This window comes from Petaurus breviceps, unplaced genomic scaffold (genome assembly GCF_028583685.1).
Source record: "Petaurus breviceps papuanus isolate PSGF00001 unplaced genomic scaffold, PetGlider_PUasm1.0 76, whole genome shotgun sequence".
NCBI lineage: Eukaryota > Metazoa > Chordata > Mammalia > Diprotodontia > Petauridae > Petaurus > Petaurus breviceps.
This window is the reverse complement of record NW_027186473.1, coordinates 40630312-40653334: the sequence shown is the minus strand read 5'-3', so window position 1 is coordinate 40653334 and position 23023 is coordinate 40630312. Positions and strand designations below refer to the sequence as shown.

Genomic DNA, 23023 nt, shown 5'->3' with positions numbered 1-23023 from the left:
TATCTATCTATCTATCTATCTATCTATCTATCTATCTATCTATCTATATCTTCTCACTAGAGGAGAAAGTGAAAGAACCAGGGCAAGGGTTGTTAATCTTTTTAATCCATGAAATAGGTTTGAATCTCATCCTGCAAGGGGTTGGGTGCTGAGCTAGAAACTGAAGAAGTGGCTTCTCATTCTCCAATAAAGAAAGAAGAGACTGGTTGTGGTGGTTGGTTGGTAACTTTGTTACTGATTACACACTGAGCATAGGTTGATTATTAGTAAGATATGGGTTTACTATCTTCCTGGTTGATGTATTCATATTATGATGAAAAGCATCTTGAAATTTGTCAAGTGTGTGGAAAAGTATTCATTGCATATGATTCATGTGGGAAATAAATGTTAATATCAGAAGGAAGCCAGAAACCATTGCAACAAATTACAAGATCCTTTGAAAAAAATTGAAGAGGGGCAGCTATGTGGCAAAGAGGATTGAATACCAGTCCTGGAGTCAGGAGGACCTTAGTTCAAATATGTCCTCAAACACTTGATAATTATTAGCTGTGTGACCCTAAGCAAGTCACTTAACACCACTGAAAAAAGAAAAAAAGAAAGAAAATTAAGAACCGAGGGCCACAGCTGGTGTTTTCATTACTGTTACAAATTAACAACAGGAACCCTAAAGTTTAGAAAGAGCTAATGGCTACTCACCCCTGATTGGTAAGAGTTCAGACCAACAAGATCCACCATACTGCTGAAAGCTCTCCAGTCATGTTTATGGTCATGACTTCCTGCCTTTGGTTCAGACTTCCAGCTCCCAGTCCTAGAGCTGTGCTTACTAATCCCTAACAATGAACTGCTGCTATCACCACCTGACATTTATATAGTATGTTTAAATTGTCCAAAGCATGTTAATACTTTCATCTGATATAAACCTTATGACAAACCTTTGAGGTAATATTTTCCAAATAGTATTATATATATTCTACAAATGAAAAAAAAATGGATTCATAGAAATTAATTGGCTTGCCTAAGTATCCAAAGCAAGAGTAGAAAGTCTGGAACAAAACGTGCCTTCTCCAGGCCCCATGAAGCTCCATCAGTATCTAAAAATAGCCATCACTGATTCCATTCATAGGAGTCACTGCTGTCTCATATCAATGCCAGATTACTAAAAATCTAGTCCATTTCCAAGGAGGAAGAGGAAGCCTATGTCAATATCCTTAAGACTCCAAAACATCTATTTTTGAAAATTTTCCAAATTCCACTTGTTTCTCCCAATAACCTGTGGGATTGTGCCATATAGTACAGTCTGGCAGAGGAAGATGAGGCAGTTTTCCATTAACTTGTAGCTGAAACTTTCCACATGTATTGTCTCCCCTGTTAGAATGGGAGCTTCTCGAAAGCAGGGATGGTCTTACTTTTTTATTTATGCACTTGGCACAGTTTTTCACATAAGTGCTTAGTAAGGTCTTTTTCATTTATTCATTCATTCACTAGATATAAAGGTGGCAATTTCCAGACTACATCAGGAAGGAAGAATGTTTATATATCAACTCCCTAAAATAGACCCCTAATCTCCACACCCTAATTATGGTTGTGCAGTTTCCATGCTAGGATTTTTTTCTCTTTCATCAGTCAGTCAGTCAGTCAGTCAGTCAGTCAATAAACATTTGTTGATCACCTCTTATATAACAAACATTGTGTTAAGTGCATGAAACCTGAAGAATAACGCTTACATTCTGATTTTGTAGGTGGATAGAAAGAGTCATGGTAGACGGTCGCCATTGGAACCTTTGCCTAAAGTATCATTTTAATGGGTATTTATTTGACCTAACTTGTTAGACAGAAGTGGTTGAAGCTTTGGGGGCATCAGTTTCCCTTCAGATGTTTTTCCCAATGAATATCACAAGAAGGAACATTGTAAACTCTTGCTTGACATGAAACAGTGTGTTCCTCTTCAGAATTAGCTAGAATTTCTGTCTTAGAGGGAAATAAGACAGGGATGATTTATTAATGTTGATGATACCAACTATTATGTGGGCGAAGTTGTTAACTAGGGACCATTCTACATGGTAGTCTCAATTCTAGGTTGAAGTGCGGGATCAGCAAGTAAGTTCATAAAGGAACATCCCTGGCATTGCTAGCCTGAATTCCTGCAGCATCCAGGTGTTCCTGATTTGGTAAGGGCCCAAACTGAGATCTTTTTTCCCTTTACCCCAAAAGAATTTGAGTCCCATTTGTCCATGGGCCCTGGGAAACACCCACCTTGAATTCTCCCTGAATTTTCCCACTTAATCTGGCTTTTTCATCCCTAAATCCTAAATGCCCTTAATTTAGATAAGCCCTCATTCCTCTGTTACCTCTGGATTGCCTCAGACTGTTTCCCAACCTTGATCCCATCAAGATCCCATTCTCTTGGTTCCTGGAATCTGACCTCTAGATTGTCCCTAGATTCCTTCTCAAGACCCTCTCTAAACCCCTCCTCTAGTCACCCCAGACTACTTGGCCACACTAGTTCCCTCCCATAGTCTTTCTGTATATAAGATCCATCTTTCTTCCATGGAGGTGCTCAGATTCAATATAACTGAAATTCAATCTGTCCTGCTTGTATTGACAAGCATCACAAATGCTTAGGCTCTTTAAGAGCCTACCCAGTAAGGTGAATCTTTAATAAATGCTGTTTTTCTTTGACTGAATGAAAGCTTGGATTGAATTCATTGGGGCAGGATCTGGCATGTCAGTATTTTGGGGTCCTGAGAACCCCTTAACCTCAACATTTGAAACCCCAACATTTCCTTTTAAAGGAATAGAGACTGGTGAGATTAGAGCGGCCACAGTACAGTTGAGAGAAGACTGGGTTCAGGCCCCTGGTTCTGCCACTTCTCTATGTGTGTGACCTTAAGCAGGTCCCAACCTCTTTGGGTTTAAGTTTCCTCATCTAAAATAAAGGAAATGAATTGGATGACCTCTGAAGTTCCTTTTAGCTCTTAATACATGATTCCCCTTCCCTAATAAAGTATTTGCTTGATGCATTTATTTTCTTCCATTTGCCCTTAAACATGAACTGATTTGTTTATCCCCCAAGGAGAGTTTATAAATGTAGCAGACATGCTCAGGCATTGTCCTGGGAGCTCACTGCCCCCACTTATTTTTCTGTGAGGCAGCTAGGTGGCACAGTAGATAGAGTCCAGGCTATAATCAAGAAGACTCATCTTCCTGAGTTCAAATCTGCCTTCAGACATTTACTAATTATGTGACCCTGGCAAGTCATCTAGTCCTGTTTGCTTCAGTTCCCTTATCTATAAAATGAGCTGGAGAAGGAAAAGGTAAACCACTTATGAAAAATTATTTTTCTTAGTAATCATTATTGTGTGGGATGTGGGGACTCCCAAAATCCCCTACTCAAAAATTAAAAGAGGTGTCTTCAGGTAAGAACAGGAAATCTGTATTCAGTTCTCAAGAGAAAGGGCATCCAGGGCGGCCAGGTAGCACAGCAAGTAAGAGTACTGGCCCCAGAGTAGGGATGACCTGGGATCGAATCCGGGCTCAGACACTTAGCACCCTGTAAGGGTTATGGGATTTAAAGATCTTCCATGCCCCATTGGACTTGTTGACGTAGCAGGAAGGGGTGGAGCAAGAGGAAGCGGAAGCCAAGCTAGCGTTCCTGTGGTGGCTGGCGGTGGTGGCGACGGAGGCAGCAGCAGCAGAGGCAGTGGCAGCGCAAAGCCCTTTTTGACTTAGCCAGAATTTCTGCTAAGGACTCCTGCTGAGGACTGCCAGGGGCCGGAGCTGCTGGGAGCGCGCTTCCCGGATGCTGGGTGGTTGCTGTGAGTGGGGAGAAGAGGACCTTTGCCTGAGGTAGCCTGTTCTGTTTTAAAGGCTTGAAAATGTGGGTGCTTTCTACTTTATCTACCTGTGCCAATATCATAACTACTCTGATGGCTTTCACTTTCTGGTTTTGGGACTCAGTCTTTTGGTATCTTAATAAATTTTCTAGTTTATTTCCCCAAATGGCAAACCTGATGTATTTTGTGATGGATAATTATATCAGCATATTTGTAATCTCTATAGGCATTGTGAATATGGCATTGCTGATACACATACCTAGTCAGTTACCTGAGAGGGAAGCATCAACATCTGGGTTTTCAAAGCTGGGGGGCTCGACAGCTTCCCAGAGTCTTGTCTAGTTAAATCACACAACACTTCTCAAAGTGAGCCCCAAAACAAAGCCTCACATCAGGGTTTATATAGCCTCCTGGCTCAGAGAATGTAACAATCCTCTTTACCCACTGCCTAATCAAAAATCATTCCTGAAAATCCAGCATCCTGCCACAGGATCCAGGTGCACTTAAGCCTATCAAAGGGCCTAGGAGCAGGGAATATCTTAAATTCCCATTCCCATAACAAGTGCAAAGACAGAAATGAGACAGTTCTTGCCTTCAAGGAATTTATATTGTGTCCAGGAAACAACAAGCATGCAGACCTAAGTAAAAACAAGCATATAAATATATAAACACAAATATATGTGTGTGTATATATATTTTGCTCTTTGGAGGGGCAGTTGGGGTTAAGTGACTTGCCCAAGGTCACACAGCTAGTAAGTGCTAAGTGTCTGAGGCGGATTTGAACTCGGGTCCTTCTGACTCCAGGGCTGGTGCTGTATTCACTGTGCCACCTAGCTGCCCCCTAAATACAAATATATAAAAATATATTAAAAAAACACACTTAAATAAATATAAGACCAATTTTTTTGTTTTTGTTTTTTTTACTTTTGAGGGGGCATGAATAGGGAGAACCACTATTAGCTTGAGTGATCAGAAAAGGCTTCATATAGGAATTATCCCTTGAGCAGAGATTTGAAGGAAGCTAGAGATTCTACAGGGTGGAGTAAAAATCTCTTCCAAATCTCTTCCAAACATGAGGGACAAATTGTGCCAAGGCATGGACATGGGTGATAAAATGTTGTGTGTGAGTAACAAGTTTGGCCAGAATGTTGAGTATATGCAAAGGAGTAGTAAGGAATAAGCCAGGAAAGGTAGGTGGCCAGAGCTGGACTGAAGTGCTTAAAATGCCCCAAAGGAATTTTATAGATTTATATATAGGCTGTCAGGTCTTGGTTAACTTCATTCAATTAAAAAATTCATTCAACAAACATTTATTAGATTTCTGCCACATATAAGACAATGGGGATTCAAAATAAATACAAGTAAATGATAATGATGATGATAGCTAACATTTATACTTAGTGCTACTTACTATGAGCTTACACTGTGCTAAGCACCTTTATGACCGCTGTCTCCTCTGATCCTAACAACAGCCCTAGGAGCTAGGTGCTGTTATTATCTTCATTCAACAGCCTCTGACTTCAAGGGCTTCAATTCTACTCTAAAGGAGAAGACAGAGGGGAAAGGGAAGAAAGGGAGGGGGCACACATTTAAATAGGTATGTAATAAGTTCAAAGAGTAATTTCTGGGGGTGGGGAGAGAAAGTGACAGTGATACTTTTAAATTTTCAATAATAAAAATAATATGATATAATAATATAATGTGATATAATAGGATATAATATTATTAATATGTAATAAAATATAATATGTACCAGTATTTTGCCATTGGGGGAAAATATTGGCTATCTGCTGCTAACTTTTCTCCATTCATCTGAGATCACCAGGTGTCATAGGACCTAGGTTCAAATCCCACCTCTGACTTTTGCTACCTGTATTACCTTGGACTAGTTATTGAATTTCCATAGGCCTCAGTTACCTCATCTGCAAATAAGGTGATTGGATCAATGGTGTCAAATTAGAATTTAAATAGGCCACTAGACACAATAGAGTCATTAAACCATACCTAAGGATCCTTGCTGGACTCTTTGACCTGGAAAGTTAACATTTTTACCTTATGTTCTATTGTATTTTTATTTATTTTGTTAAATATTTCCCAGTTATATTTTAATCTGGTTCTGGCTGTACTCAGGAGTGTTTCTGCGCCTTGTGTGTTTGACTTCTATGGACTAGGTGACCTCTGAGGTCCTTTCCAGCTCTGGATCTATGAGACTGAAACCTCATGGTCTGTTCCAATTTGGCTCTTGTTTCCTAGCATGGATGGTGGGGCAAGAGTTGAAGTACTAACTAGGCACTATTAACTTATAGTGTCAACAGCTGTCATAGGACCATAGACTTAGATATGGAATTGATCCCAGAGTTCATCCATTATAACCCCCTTAATTCTACAGATCAAGACAGTGAGGCCCAGAGAGATTGTGATATTTTTTGCAATGTCAAACTGGAAGTGTGTCATAGAGGTGAAACACATCCAGGTCTTAGGATTTACCTTCAAAGCTCCTTCCACCTCACTGTTGCCTCATTCAATATACTCAAATAAGGGGCAGTGCTAGGTGTCTAGGTGGCTTGGGAACTTCTGCTTAGGAATATTACCTTTTTAAATGTTTGTAAAAAAATTAGAAATGTTTATGCTTGAGCCATAATTGAGTAATATTCTCTTCTTTCCCCCCACTTAATAGTACTTTATTTTTTTCCAATTACATATATAGTTTCCAATACTCACTTTTATGAGAACTTGAATTCCATGTTTTTCTCCCTCCCTCCCGTCCCTACTCCCCAAGACAGCAAGCAATCTTATACAGGCTATACATGTACAATCATGTTAAGCATATTTCCACATTAGTTGTGTTGTGAGAGAAGAATCAGAACAAAAGGGGAAAACCACGAGAAAGAAAATAGGAAAAAAAAAACAGTATGCTTTGATCTTCATTCAGATTCTATAATTCTTTCTCTGGATGTGGACAACATTTTTCATCATGAGTCTTTTGGAATTGTCTTAGATCCTTGCATTGGTGAGAAGAGCTAAATTTAACAAAGTCAGTCATGGCACAATGTGACTATTAAGGTGTACAGTGTTCTCCTGGTTCTACTCCCCTCACTGAGTAATTAGTGATTAAAATTAATTAGTTATTAAAATAGTTAACTAACTAGTTAGTTAAGTAGTTAACACCCTTTAGTGTTAGTGTTGTTCTGGGCCTATGATTTTCTTTAGTTTGGAGAACTCTGGTGTTATTTGGAAACTCCCTCCAATAATACAGGTTCTAACTCTATATTCTAACTATAACTTATTCTATTCTATTATTCTATAGGCTAACAATAATTTATAGTTCTCCACAGCTGCCTGGATCCCTGGGAGGTTAAGTTAACTTGTTCATGGGTCATATACCTGGGATCAAGACTTGAGGGCAAAGCTTCCTGACTCCTCCGAGGTTGGCATTCTCTCTACTCATTATGCCAAACTATTTCTCCAAAAATAACTTTTTTTTGGCTATTTAACAATCCATATAATTATTTTTTTAATTTGATTTTCTAGGTCAAACCCAGCACTTTAGAGATGCCTTTTCAGGAAATGATGCCAGTATTATGAGATTACCCTTGGCTTTTTATTATGGAATGTATGCATATGCAGGCTGGTAAGTTGATTTCTCTGTTTTGTAGGTTGCATCCATTATGTGTATTTGTTTCTAAATATTTTATTTAATTTTTTTTTTTGGAAAACAATTGGGGTTAAGTAACTTACCCAGTGTTACACAGCTAATAAGTATCTGAGGCTGGATTTGAACTCAGGTCCTCCTGACTCCAGGGCCCTATCTTTGCTCCACTCACTGTGACACCTAGTTGCCTCTGTATTTATTCTTTATTTAGAATGAAGTAGTACAGAGTGGGAGCCAGGGATACTGCTTCCCTTAGCTCCTTACCCCTTTCTACCCTTATATCCTAAGATTAAGCAACAATGTGGTTTGCTTATGAGTAAATGCCATTTTTCCAAGACTAGGAATGCATTAGATCAATGCAAACATTTATTAAGTACCCACTCTTTGCAGAGAGCACTGTGCAATGTTGGAGAATAAAACATTTAAAGAAATTATCATTACTGTCTTCAAAGAGCTTATTTTCAAGAAGGGTAATATGCAATGTTACATGATAAGTGCATCAGAAAATTAGAACAAAGTACTCAACAGGAGAAGATGGGAAGGCGGGCCTTTCAGGGAGAGAGTCAAGGAGAACAATGGCCTAAGGACTTGAGGGGAAAGGGACAACAGCAGCAAAAACTGGAAACAATGGGAATGCCTTACCATCCACGAAATCCCTAATCTTTAAATGTTGAGACAAGCTGGGGCAGAGAAGGAGAAACAGTTCCACCATCAATGCTGACAACCTCGGATTTTGTCGGTGGGAGAATTTCCGTCAGGAATGCAGATCACATAGAGTGTTAGTGAGTTTTCTGAGGCTCAGAAAGTTTCCGAGTAGTTGCTTGGGGTGACTCAGGTATTAAGTATCAGGGATAGGGTTTGATCTCAGACTTTCCTGACTCGAAGTCCAGTGTACTACCTGTAACTATTCTTAATAGATATTAATACCTTGCTTGTCAAAATATCTTTTATCTGAGCTTCTCAAGAGTCATTTATACTGATTAATTCTCTTCACGTTCCCATGAGAAAGGAAAATATTTCAGATTAAGAAATCAGTCAGAGACTCCCAAGAGGTAAGATGACATTCAAAGACAGGGACTAGAAACTGAGATAATAAGCTCAGTTCTATAGGACAGACCGATTCTGCTTCAAAGTACCTGGACGAGTTTCTGAAATACCTGGAAATAGAAACATGTACAAAAACTGATTAGAGACTTCATTTATCACCGAAATGTTGCCTTTCAAGCACTTCTCACAAGGACAACAATGTGGTTAATGACATGGGACTTTGTATTTATTATTTTATTAGCAGAGCTGAATAACAAGTATCACAGATAAAATCCCTTTCTTCTTTCCCTCTCCCCCGGTCTATTTTACTTCAGTAAGACTAAATAGGGAAAAATCATCCATGTGTATTTCTAGGAGTATGCCAGGTGAGTCCAACAGATTACATAAGAGTCTGTAAACATAAAAGCCGCTACGGTCAACTCCCGAGTGAGCTGGATGGACTTTGACCTTGGCAAAAAATTTTACACTGAGTTTGGATTCCCCCTGCCCCAGATTTCCTATTGAACTGCCTGACTCCATTGACATTTGATGTGTCCAAATTAATCTTAATATTTGACATTGAGGGGTGTCTAGGTGGCTCAGTGAATAGAGCACCAACCCTGGAGTCAGGAGGACCTGAGTTCAAATTCAGCCTCAGACGCTTGAAACTTACTAGCTGTGTGACCTTGGGCAAGTCACTTAACCCCAATTGCCCTGCCTTTCCCCCTCCAAAAAGCAAAAAAAAAAAATATTGACATTGGGATTTTATTTTGTTTTCATAGAACTTTGGAGATGATACAATTTCACCTCCTGCCTCTTTTTTTTCTTTTTTTAAATTTTTGGAGGGGGTGGGCAGGGCAATTAGGGGTTAAGTGACTTGCCCAAGGTCACATAGCTATTAAGTGTGTCAAGTGTCTGAGGCTGAATTTGAACACAGGTTCTCCTGACTCCAGGGCCAGAGCTCTATTCACTGCACCACCTAACTGTCCTGGCCTCCTGCCTCTTTTAACCAATAATCACCAGTGTTTGCTTGAACACCTCTACTAACAGGGTGCTCACTATTCTTTCCATTGTTATACAGCTCTAAGATTTATGCAGTATGATTAGTCAAACATTATCCGCAAGTTGCATGTCCTGAGAAAAACATGCATAATGCATTCCAAAGTCAAATATGTATATATGTATGTGTATATGTACCGTGTTTCCCCGATAATAAGACACTGTCTTATTAATTTTTTTGGACAGAAAAACACCAGAGGGCTTATTTTCAGGGGAGGGCTTATTTTAATGAACATTGACAGCAATTTTAATAAACAGGTAAATGTGAACAAAAAAATGTACCAGCAAGCAAATCACTGGGGAAGAACAGGATGACGCGCTCACTGCTGCAGCTCTGATTGGATGCAGCTTGGAGCGTGGGCGTGCGTTTCACCCGGGGGGGGGTGGGGAAGGTGCATACAGAGGGTACCGTAATGTAGCGTGTAGCGCAGGGGATCACCTTCACTACAGTAGCAATATCAATAGGGCTTATTTTCGGGGGAGGGCTTATTTTAGAGGAATCTTACACAGTAAGGGGAGGGCTTATTTTCGGGATAGGTCTTATCGGGGAAACACGGTATATATACATAAACATATACATACATACATATATATATATATATATATATATGCACACACATTTTCTTATGGTCATTGGTTACATCCATTTTGATAAGATTCAGTTCAATTCAATTCAACAAACATATGGACAAAGCACTGAGAAAAAGATAAAAGAGACTTTGCCCCCAAGAAACTTGCATTCTACTGGGGTTGGGAGAGGAGGGAGAAATAACAGGTATGTAGGTAGTAATAAAAACTGGCATTTTTATAATGTGTCTAAGTTTGTGGAACACTTTTCATAGGTGGGTCATAGGTAGCTGGAAAGGACATAAAATTCATCCAGTCTAATCCCTTCATTGTATAAATGCAGAAACTGAGGCCAAGACAGATTATGACTTATCCAAGGTCATCCACTTAGTAATAGCAGAGGTGGAATTTGAATCCAGGTCCCCTGATACCAAATCTAGTACTTCTTTCCACCCTTTCCTGAGGGGGTACCACACTGTCCCTCTGGGAACTGTCCAGACAAATAAATGGAAAGTGTAACACAAATCTCATGGAAATATGGAAATCATATGTTCTAGGAATAAAAGAAAGAAATACAGTACATAATCACTCATGTGGTATGTTTGGTATAGGGACACTTTGTGGTGATAGTGAGAGGCAATGTGCATATTTCTTTATGTAGGGAGGGTCTGAGGACTGAAAGGAGGACAGAACAGAGGCCACTCCAGCTACAGTTAGGCATGGGGTGGGGGGGAGGAGGAAACATGAATCTTGTAGTCTGATGATCTGGCTTTGAAACCCAGCTTTTCTCCACATAAGGGTCAATGATAGGAATAGTAGTGGTGCTGGCTCATTGTAAGACTCAGGGTTAGTTGCTTCCTTTCTTTAGATCTCAGTTTCCCCCTTAACAAAATGTAGGCACTAGAGTAGGGGAATCCTTAAGTTTCCTTCTCACTTTAAAAGCTGACTCCAGTGACTCTAGGAATGCCTTTTGGAGTTTATAGCTGATTGCTAAAATTTTTAATCCTCTCTAGGCAGAAGGTCCTGAAAGAAAGCTTTCCTTGCTTAATCTGGGTTTGTAATGGGAAGGTCTCCTAACAAAAGTACTACAGTATGTTGGAAGAATTGTGTCAAACTCCCAGGGCACTGGCTGTGAAATGTTTGCTTGTGTATTCTGAGGGCATATTTTTTCATTGCTATTCAAGTATGTGCATTAACCTTGAAGCAATCTCCTTTACTGACATTCTCATGTCACCTGCAATGTTCTAAGAAATCCTTTCTTACTGCTGTAACTTTTTCAGGCTTTACCTTCTTACTCGTTACATCAAGAGTGTCTGAATGTTTGACTTCTGGGATTGTTAAACAGAAATCAGTCCTTATTTTACTTTTGGGCTAGAGAACATATGGAGTCATAGCTCCATATGTTTAGAAGTAGAAGGACAGCTATCTCATCCGATCTCCTCTTCTTATAGATGATAAAACTGATACCCAGAGTCTTTACCAAATTCATACAAGTGATTAGTAGCAAGAGTTGGGATTAGAATCCAGGTCATATTAACTCTAGATCCATAGAAAATAGAGTTACTTGGGGAGAGTAGTTTACACAGATATAGAAATGTTCAAAATAGTGGTCTCTACCTGAATGTTGAAGCATATAGATGAAATTGTGCGGATTTCTGAATATTTTGGCAAAGTAGTAACAAGCACAACAATTCCAGACATTACCAGAGAGCTTTAAGGTTTGCAAAGAAATTTATCCACAATATTTCATTTGAATGTCATAACAACCACATGTAGGTATCTCCCTCCAATCCCCAACTTTCCAAAGTCAGAATTCCTGTCTTGGTTGTTGTGAGGATCAAATGAGGTATTATTTGTAAAGTCTCTGGAACATAGTAGGTATTTGTATAGTTATAAATGCTAAGTATTATTGTTATAATTATTATTAACCACCATGATTCTGGAGTCATTAAATACTCCTTGTGCAAAGGGAAACTGTAACTTCGGTTTAGGAGGCCAAAGTGGGTCTCCTCTCAGTATTAAACCCCCATTAAACATTACATTTATTCCCTGATTCCTTTCCATGTTTCATCTTCTTCCCTCTGTGAATGCAGGGAGAGCTTCCTTACCTGCTTCCCTCCTGATCTCCATGTGGAATAGATGCTAGTTTCCATTGCCTGCCCCATCCATGCTGTCTCTGAAATAAGCACCTGACTCTCTTCAGGTTTTTAAGCTTTTTATTGTTTTTACCCAGAAGTGACTTGGCAGTTCATAAAATAAAAAAAAAGCAATGGAAGAAATCTGTAGAGGTTTTCTATCTAGTCACACCTTTATCCTTCTCTAAAGGGTTAATGGTCTAAGGCATTTTGTCTCCTGGCTCTTAATTGATTTTTTGTTGTTGCTTTTCTGGAGTTATAGGAGTATAGATTAAAAAGTGAAAGGGACCTTGGAGGACATTAAGTCTAATCCCTTCTTTTTGGAGCTCAAGCAATTAAGGTACAGAGAAGTTAAGATATTCACCCACACCCACAGAGCTAGTAAATATCAGACACAGAATTTAAACTCAGGTCTACCTCACTCCATACCTAGAACTCTTTTATTGGGCCACCTCTACCAATCAGCCCCACCCTGATCTTGCCTGGGCTGGATATTATACTAAACTCTGGGACTCCAAAATCTTAGCATTGGTGTCATTCTTGGAATTCTCAGCCTTTTAAAGAATCAGCCTATTAGTCTTTTCCCCCTGCTCCTAAGTGCAGGGGTGCCAATTTCTAGTGAAGATTAATAGAAGATACTCTTTAGATAGAACCCTAAATATTTTTCCTTGGGCTTTAGGAATAAGTGTCCCTCACTGATAGTTACTACTGGTGTGATTTTTGGTTAGTCTCAATCTTCTTGGGCCTCAGTTTCCTGTTCTATAAACAGATGGTTGGTTATTGTCCTTCAATGCTCAGAGAGGACCAAAATGACAGAATGTTGTCAGGGTCAGTGCACAGGGTGTCTGATTATGGCTGCCCAGATCAATAAGAGCTCAGAAGGCTCTACCATAAGTCAGTTACAAACGGCCCACATGAATACTTGAGTGGAGATGTTTCTAAATTGGCACTTCTCAAAAAGGATAGGTTTGAGCTAGATGGTAACCAAGGCCCATTCCAGCTCTGTATCTGTGATCCTTTGGTTCTTAAAAACCTTCCTAATCCTAGACACTTTTATTCTCAATGGAACCTAAGATGGCAGTAGTTTTATTGGCTACAATAATCCACAATTGACTCATTGAGCTTGTGGTCCACTAAAATCTCCACATCTTTTTCAGGCAAATAACTATTTGATCAAGCCCATCTTATCTTATACTTGTGAAGCTGAACTCAAGTGCAAAACTCTATATTCTTTTCACATTTTGGCTTAATTTCAGCACGATGTTTCTCTGTGTTCATCTGGCTTCCCTGAAGCATATTCCCTAACTTGTTGATATGTAGGGTATAACACAGCACTGTCAGAATTGAGGCAGACTAGCTCATGACTCTGTGGATTTCAGGAACTGAGCAAGGAAGACATGTTCTAAACAGATCAGAGAGGAAGTCCTCAGAACTAAACTTGTATGAAATAAGGAACTGGGTCATAAAGTAGAGGATGGAGCAAAGACATATCTCTTAAAATGATCCATTCTTTCCTAAAGGTTTGGAATAAATTAGAAATGGGGCTGGAATTTAGAAGCTTTAATTTAAAGATGATGGTAACGATGGTAAGCTAGCTTAAGGAATGATTTATTAAAGGAGAAAACAACTGGGCCAGGGAGTTGGGGGATGAGAGTGCTGAGGTGTAGAGATGATTTTGTAGTACTTCATGCTGGTCTTCCCATATTCTTCAAGAAAGCAATTGTCAAACAAACAAAGGTGAAGTAAGGAACTGGCTACTTTTTAAGCATGTGAAACCTAGAAATAATTGCTTCCCCTTTCCCTTACTTTTTCCAGTTGCTCTGGACAAGAACCATTTTATCACATCCTTCAGAGTACATATCCCATGTAGAAGTATTCATTACATCTTGCTTTCCTTATCTGGCAGTATCTGAAAGTTTCTGAAACTTGGTTTTTAGTTATAAAAATGAACACATGCAACTTTGGACACTAACTTTTAAAATTGACCCTCATTGTTACTTTTGACTCACCAATTCAATGTCCTTCCATCAAAGTCACTTCTCCAAGCAGAGCTTGCCAAATATTCAGCTCTTGGGTCTTGAACATTGCTTGCTTGTTGCAGAATCAAGTCCGACATTTAACTAAAATGGAGTGTGACAAGTTTGATGATTTTTGTCCTAGCTTAATGGAAGGCTTTAAGTACATTGAACCCTCACAAGCAGAAATTCAAGACATTTTCATCTCAGCATACCCAGAGTTTGTAGCCACATTCATTTAGTTATTTCATCTTGTCAAACCCTTGGTTGCAAGGAATTGCAATGAGCAAAACAGTATGTACAGAAAAGGTGACTTTTCACTTTAAATACATTTTTGAAGTGTCTTTTTTTTTGCTTTTTGGAGGGCAATTGGGGTTAAGTGACTTGCCCAAGGTCACATGGCCAGTTTTTGTGTTAAGTGTCTGAGGCCACATTTGAACTCAGGTCCTCCTGACTCCAAGGCTGGTGCTCTATTCACTATGCTACCTAGCCACCCCCCTCAAAGTAAGTCTTTTTTTTTTTTTAAAGCAACTGGGGTTAAGTAACTTGCCCAAGGTTACATGGCCAGTTATTTTGTGTAGGTGTTAAGTATCTGAGGCCGGAACCGATCCAGGGTCCTCCTGACTTTGGGGCTGGTGCTCTTACTCACTGCGCCACCTAGTCGCCCCTCAAAGTAAGTCTTAATCTGTATAGTAACTATGGGACTGTTTTTAGTGAGGCTCAAATGATAATGCCTTATCTTCAATTTAATACAATTTAAATAAATTTAATCCAGTTCAAATAAATTCCATTCCACTAGCATTTATTAAGAAACTTTACTCCAGTAGAGGCTGTATAAGGTGCTAGGGATACAGAGAGAAAGACAAAGAGGAAAATGAAATAGTTCTTGCCTTCAAGGAGATTAAATTCCATGAGAGGAGCTTATTTACTTTGTAGACTTTAAATTGTTATATAAATATCATTAGTTGTTATTTTCCACTCATTGAATTCTTTTTTGATAGGTTTTATCTCAACTTTGTTACTGAAGAAGTAGAAAATCCTGAGCGGTAAGTACATTGTGTGTGTGTGTGTGTGTGTGTGTGTGTGTGTGTGTGTGTGTGTATAAGACTTTCCTTTTAAAACATTTAATACAGCATGTTAGCTTAGAGTAGAGGCAATTCTGTGTGCTGTTTGTCACTATACCAACCCCGCCTGAACCCCCAGATAAATAATATCTATTTGAATTTTGCCTGAGAGATTTGTTATTTTTGCAATAAAGTAACCTCATTGTGTATTCTACTTTCTTGGCTGGTTCTATAAGTAGAAAAGCCAAATGGACAGAGGTCCATCTTATATAGCTAAACTCTTTACCAACGAATGGCTCCTAAGTGTACAATATTATGTTTGTTTGTGGATTCCCCTAGCACCAAAGTAATACAGTACATAAGGAGAGTTCCTGCAGATAGTGGTTTCAATTATTCAGAGTCTTTATGGAAAATTAATCTTTTTCAGGCTACTGGGGTCATTATAATGATTAATTTGCAAATGAGAAAATAGAGCTCCCCTCTCAGTTCAAGATGGGGTTTTCTTTGTATAAAAATGTATATGTATATGTGTGTGTATATATACCCATGTGTGTAAGTATGTATATATATGTAAATGTGTATATGTGTACAAACATAGACACATATGTACATAGTACAAATGGGAGGTAACTTCAGAGGAAAGATGCTAGCAGGGGACAGAAGGTAACCATTAAAGGTCTTTTGAAGAAAGCAGGATTTGAGTTGAATCTTGAAGAAAGCCAGAGAAGCCAGGAGGCTTAGATGAGGATGAAGAACCTTCTAGACATAGGAGACAACCCATGAAAAACATAGGATGTCTTCTACTAGGAACACCAAAAAAATAAATTCACTGGATTGTAGAATACATGGAGGGAAATAAAAATTAAGTATAAGAAAATTGTCAAAGAAGGGCTAAAATATAAAAGACCTTTAATAGTTAAAACTAAATTTTTATATTCAGTTCCGGAGGTAAGAGGAAGGGAGCTACTAGAGTTTACTGAATAGGGGAATGATATGGTCAGTCTTGTGCTTTAGGAAGGTCATTTTGGTCAGCTGAGTGGAGAATGGAATGAAATGAGGACAGACCTGAGGCAGGGAGATTGATCAGAAGGCTATTACAATAGTCTACTTGTGAAGTGATGACGGCCTACAGCAGGATGGAAACTGTATCAGTTGGAAGGGAAGAGAAGGTGACATGTGTGAGAGATGTTGTGCAATTAGAGACAAAAAGACCTGGCAACAGATGAGTATGTGGGGTGTGTGGGAGCCACGTGCTGATGACACTGATACTGGGAACCTGGGTGACTGGAAGAGGGCAGAACCTTCCACAACAATAAAAAAGTTTGAAAGAGGGAAGTATTTGTTTGGACATGTTGAGTTTAAGCTTCATCTAGGGGAAATTTTTTGGAGTATTGTCAAGATTTTGCATTGTTAGCTAGATTGTAATTAGATGATAGTCACCTTATAAGGCACATTTAGAATAGTACATTCAGTTTGGACTGAGCTAGACACTGACCAGTTGGAGAAATAGGACGTGTTTAGCTGAGAGAAGAGAAGCCTTAGGGGTCATAAGAAAGCTATGTTTAGATTTCTGAAGGTTGTCAAGTGGAAAAAAGGATTAGATGGTCTGCTTGGCTTTGTAAAACAGAATTAGAGTCAATTAGTGGAATGATAATAACTCACATTTCTTATAGGATTTTATGATTTGCTAAACATTTTCTTAAAATAACCTTCTGAGGTAAGTAATGAAGTATTATTAACCCCTTCTGCCTCTGTTTTACAAATGAGACGGCTGAAACTCAGATTAAATGATTCCCCTGGGGATAACATGGTAAATATAAAAGTTAGGAACCAAACCCAGCAGCCGGTGGTAGATGATGAGGAAGAGGATTGTGGATAAAGCATTGGGCCTGGAATTAGGAAGTTAAAATGAGTTCAAATATAGCCTCAGAGATTTACTAGTTGTATGACTCTGGACATACCTCAGTTTCCTCAAATGTAAAATGAGACTAATATCCATCTCTAAAGTGCCCCTACTTCCCAACATTGTAGTAAGGATCAAATGAGGAATCTGTAAAAGCCTCTGCCTACCTCAGTTTCCTTAAATGTAAAATGGGACTAATATCCATCCTTAAAATGCCCCTACTTCCTAGCATTGTAATAAGGACCAAATGAGATATTTGTAAAAGTTCTTATAACATTCCTTTCCTACCTCCCAAGTCCAATATTATCTTTGTTACACTATGATAGCTCAATGGCAATAGAAGAGAATCAGATTTAGGTTCAATAAAAAGAACTTCCTAACAACTAAGACTATTAAAAAAAAAAAGAAAGATGGGAAAAAAGAAAAGAAATTTCCTTGGGTAGTGTTAGTGTTACCTTCACTAAAGGTCTTTGAGTAAAGGCTGGATGACCTCTTTTTGGTCATTTTGTTGAACACATCCTTGTTCAAACATTTTTGGGGTTAGATGATCCCTGAGATCTTGTCCAAATATGAGATTTAGTGAAAAGGTGCATCAAAAACTTAAGTGCATATAATTTCTCAATCCAAATTAAGTAAATTATGCAATTTTGGCATGTTGCCTTATCATATAATAAAGAAATTGGACAAAGAACAGTTTACCAATGTTTTTAAATAATTGAACCTATAGCACTTGGTTTATACTAAAAATTTCACGTTTTAAGCTAACTTTCATTCGAATCTATTGATTTTTTTAAGACCTTGACATAGTGCCTGGAGAGCTGATGAAGGGACATGGCTTGCTTGATAGATTGATAGATCTTTGGCTTTGAATGGGGGTAGAGAAGAACTCTTCACGTCTTGACAACATCACTACCTTCACTTCTTCTGTATCTCTGGGAAGTGGCAAACTACCTTTTCCTCTTAATCAGTCATTCCACTTGAGATTCACGTAGATCAGCCAGCTGGTCATTCTTTAGAGACTTGAAGGATCATTTATGTACTTGTTTTAATGGCAACAAAGTTAAGGGATTGCTTCTAAATGATTACTTCAAATCATTTCAACTAATCATTTTTTGAACATTAGACTTATAAAACACCAATACATCTTATCTTATAGCTATATTGTTATTTTATTTTTCAAAGATATGACCTAAAAATTGCAATATATAATGTGGGAAAACAAATGGAAACATTTTACTATACTGCTCTCACTCCAGAGGTCCATTAATAATGCTTAATATCTATATAGCATTTTACAGATACAAAGTACCTTTTACACATTAACTCATTTGTTCCTCACAACCAATCTAACGAAATAAGTAGCACAAATATTCTTAAATCTGTTTTACAAAAGAAGAAATTGAGGCTTTGAGTTATGATGCTTACCCAAAGTCATACTAAATAATGGAGTCAGAAACCTTTGGCCTTTTGACTTCAGGTCCAGTGGTATACTTAAGAAAACTACTCAGTTTTTGTTGCAGACACACAAATCTCTGACTTCCTAGGGACGTTCCTTTATTCTTGCATGTATTGTATACATTGTACAAATTACTGTACATATGCAATTCATGAGAACAACTCAACCAGAAGACTTGGATGGTGCTATAAATTTCACATTGTCTGAACTGACTTCCATTTAGATCTATTTATATTTGAAATATGTAGCATGATACTACCTTGAATGAAGTAAAAGTGTGGGTAGGCTGGTAGATTCATGATTTGGGGGTATAGTAGAAAAGATAGATTCACCTACTTCCTTTGGTAAGAGATATTGTACCATGCTATAAGGTTATAGAAATAACTAAATTTTGAAAGTGAAAAGTGCCGATTTGGAGTGTGAAAGGACTCTAGGAGAATAGTTAGTTCTTTGAAAGTCCTTGTATTCTAGGAATTGTCTTACTTTGAATTTTGGATTGAATGAAATGATGTATATAAAGTGCTTTGCTAACCTTAAAGTGCTATACAAATATGTTATTATTATTAAAATTATTATTCTCTTCTGCTAGTGTAGGTGTATACAGAATAATCTAGGTTCAGTTAATAGTATTTTGTGATGGAAGATGTCTAGAATCTCATCTTGTCCAGTCCCTTGCTCCATCACTTTATAGATGAATCAACTGAGCCCTAGAAAAGTGAAATAATTCCCCCAAACTAACCCTGGTAGTAGATAGCAAAGCTAAATTTTTAGCCCAGACCTGCTGGTAATAACCAGTGTTCTTTCCATTAAAATACTCCATTTCTTCAGTTCAGTGCTTCAAGGATTAGTAATTTTATCTGTGTTTGTATTCCTTCTATCAACAATAACCAGGGAAAGCTAGGTTGCGCAGTTAATAGAGCACCAGCCCTGGAGTCAGGAGGACCTGAGTTCAAATTCGACCTCAGACACTTAACACAAAAACTAGCTGTGTGACTTTGGGCAAGTCACTTAACCCCAATTGCCCTACCTTCCCCCCTCCAAAAAAGCAAAAAAAAAAAATTAAAACAAAACAATAAGCAGATGAATTTTGAGAGTTGTTTTGATGAAAAATCTACCACCTCTGAATCCAAGCTAGTGATGAAGCTGTTTAAACTTAGCATGATTGGTCCTCAGACAAGAAATAGTTCATCACCTAGTATGGATGCAAAGCCTGTCTAGATTAATAGATTAGTCAGATGTCGTTCTCTTTGCATATTCTTTTCGAAGCCAGGATAACCCCATGCTACTATAAGGCAATGAAGTAAGGTTTGATAAATCATTTTTCTCATTGTGGTTAGGGTACCTGTTTTACCCAGAATAATAATTCCTATGACCCAGGATAATGAAATATTAGTGAAGCATTGGGACAATGTTAACTAAGGAGCAAGTCTACCATTATTTCTATAGCAAAGTGAATAATCTGAACGATAGCATTTCCCAAACTCTTTTTAAACAAATTCTTGGATTCTTTAAGCTTTTGAAGAGAACAGAAAAAATTATTTTTTTACCTGTATTGGGATAAATTATTTTTCAAACTTCCAGTGCTAACCATAATTCCTACTCTTTCCCTCTCCCTTTTTATGATTGTTTTTATATTTACTGAAAACAGCCTTAAAAAGTTAACTTTTTTTCTATGCAGAAATACTTGAGTAGTAGAATTCCACTTGCAAACATTTGAAAAAAAATTGTATGTTATACAAAAGGCATAAGGACTTATAAAATTGATTCAATAATCGACCTACATGTGACAAATACCATTAAGTATTGTGTTGAACTGGACTTTACTCAGGCTAGTAGCTTAGTTCCAATATTGGAACAAAATGAGATACTCATAGGTCATTCAAGGACATTTATTTAGTCATACCATAGAACAGATAGATACTCAAGGAGATAGCTCCCATCCTGAGTAGTCTTTCATTCCATAGAGAAATGCACCTGATAAGCAGGGTTGTGTGTAGTATCTTGGGACATCCAACAGATTTTAAGGGTTCTGACTACTTGCATTGACGAACATCTTTATCTCTTTAGTGAACTAGGGAGCCACATGAAGGTCCCAGGAAAGTATGTTTCTACAGCTTGGTGGATTAAATAAAGCTTAGGCACAGCTTTATTGACTTCCAGGGGAAAAACAAAAACAAAAAAACTAGTCTTAAGTTAGATTGCAGGATGAGAAAGACTGGGCTGTCTCAATTATTACACACACATACACACACCCCAAAACCCCAGTGTCAATCAGTCTTTCTCTGGTGGTTTTAATCAATCCATGGGACTATAAGGGTATCTAATAGAAGGTCAAATAACATCAGCAAACACAAATTTTAGCACAACCTTTCCAAAATCTCAAGTCAGCATAGATTTAGATCTGGAAGGAAACTTAAAGGTCATCTAGTCCAAGCACCTCATTTTGCAGATAAGGAAATTGAGACACCAAGAGGTTAAATGATTTGTCCAAGGTCATAGAGATAGAAAGCGATAGATCTGGTATTCAAACTCAGATTCTCTGACTCTAACCTCAGCACTCTTGATAAATGATCTCATATTTGGACTCTGCTTAAAGACTGACAAAGGATTTTCTCTTCAGTGGCCCTTTTAAAGTAATCATACTGTTAGAAGCAGGCCTGATGCTCGTACCTGTTAGTTCAGACTGAATACTGGAATAAAATGAAACCCTCATTGGTTGCTGAACAATTAAAGAAGTAGTCTTAGCTCTAACAGAGAATGGGTGTACATTAGTACTAAACTCTGACAGATGTGGCCCCTCTCATCTCCGTATGGGAATAGCTTATGTGGACATTCATGTCATCTCTGATAAAAACCAAATCTGGAGGGCATGGACTCCATGTGGAGACCTTTTTTTCCTTTCACAGACCTTTTATGCCCTAGGTGACAACAAAGCCATTTAGTATTATTTTCATTCACATTGTTGTTATCATCTTGTAGATAGATTTTTTTCTTTTTGTTTTACTTTTTTCATGTGTATGACTTCATACAGATCTTCCCATGTATCCCTAAATTCCTTATTTCTGCCATGTTTTACACAATGATATTCCATTTATTCAGATAACATACAATACGTGCACATTTCCCCTCCTGTTCACCAATACCAGTTTGTCTCTATTCCTTTGATATCGCAACAGTGCTGCTATGAACATTGTGGTATGTATTGGACTTTTGTTCCTATCTCTGACCTCCTTAGGGTAGATGCCCAGTGGCAGGATCATTGAGTCATCTATAAAATTTTTATGAGAATAATTAACATTCAGCAAGGTTGCTTTTAAAGTTCTAGGGGTTGACACAATCAGTGCAATGTCATTTATGACTGGAAGCATTTGGAGAACCTTATCATTAGTAGGTTCTATTATATGGAATTTTAAAAATAGTTATTAAGACTCATCATTGCTCACCTTAATGAAATCTCTTTAGCTGAATCAATTACTTTATACTGAGACTCTTAAATCTTTGAATAAATACATGATTGTGTGTCTGAGAAAAGAAGTAGAAATATGGATTTTCCAATTATATTGCTGAATAATGATGATGCCAAACCAATTCAACAAATCATTCTCTCCTAACTGATTTGTACTAGATAAACCATTAATGGGTAGGCAAAGTGGGACATTTGTACTTCCAGTAAATTAAAGTTTGAAACTTCATCAGATAACCTTGGCCAGATAACCTTGACCAGATAGCTTTTGATTGGAAGTGAATATTTGATTATGGAAGTTAATATAGAATTTTAAATGTGAAATTTCTGGGATTTAGGGAACAGGGAAATAAACTGGCAAAGGCAATGTTGAAGGAGGGGCTGCCTGGTACCTCTTCCCTTTTACATTCCATTCACCAAAACATTTGCTGCATGCCCACTGTATACAGAGCAATTTTTGAGGCACTGTTGAAGATGCAGGATCCCTGGCTTCATAAAGCTTTCAGTCTAGTTTTAACAAGTAAAAGAGATAATTTCTAAGTAGCCTACCTTGTTTCATTACATAAAAAGATTTTAAAAAGCAATATTTGACTTAATAATAAAAATTAATATTCTGCAGCAAGTTCAATTTTGTACCAGACATGGCAAAGACAAATGGGAATGCCTACCCTCAAGGAGCTCCCATTAGACTAGGGAAAAAAAAATGCACATTAGTTAAATGTGCGCAGAATAGGTACAGAGTAAGTGCAAAGTAATTTGGGGGATAACAAAAGAGCACAACAAATTGGGGAGATCAAGAAAGGCCCCATGTAGGCTGTTCATTGAAGAAAGGTAGGGAGGCTACAAGGAA

General features: G+C 38.0%; 1 protein-coding gene across 1 annotated transcript in view; it reads left to right on the top strand.

Annotated features, from left to right (window-relative positions):
- Positions 1-23023, top strand: part of SLC7A11 (solute carrier family 7 member 11) — a 122214-nt gene that overhangs the window by 34934 nt on the left and 64257 nt on the right. Inside the window, exons 5-6 of the mRNA XM_069105378.1 lie at positions 7365-7464; positions 15289-15333. Coding sequence (XP_068961479.1) covers positions 7365-7464; positions 15289-15333 — 145 coding nt within the window. The remainder of the gene's footprint in view (positions 1-7364; positions 7465-15288; positions 15334-23023) is intronic.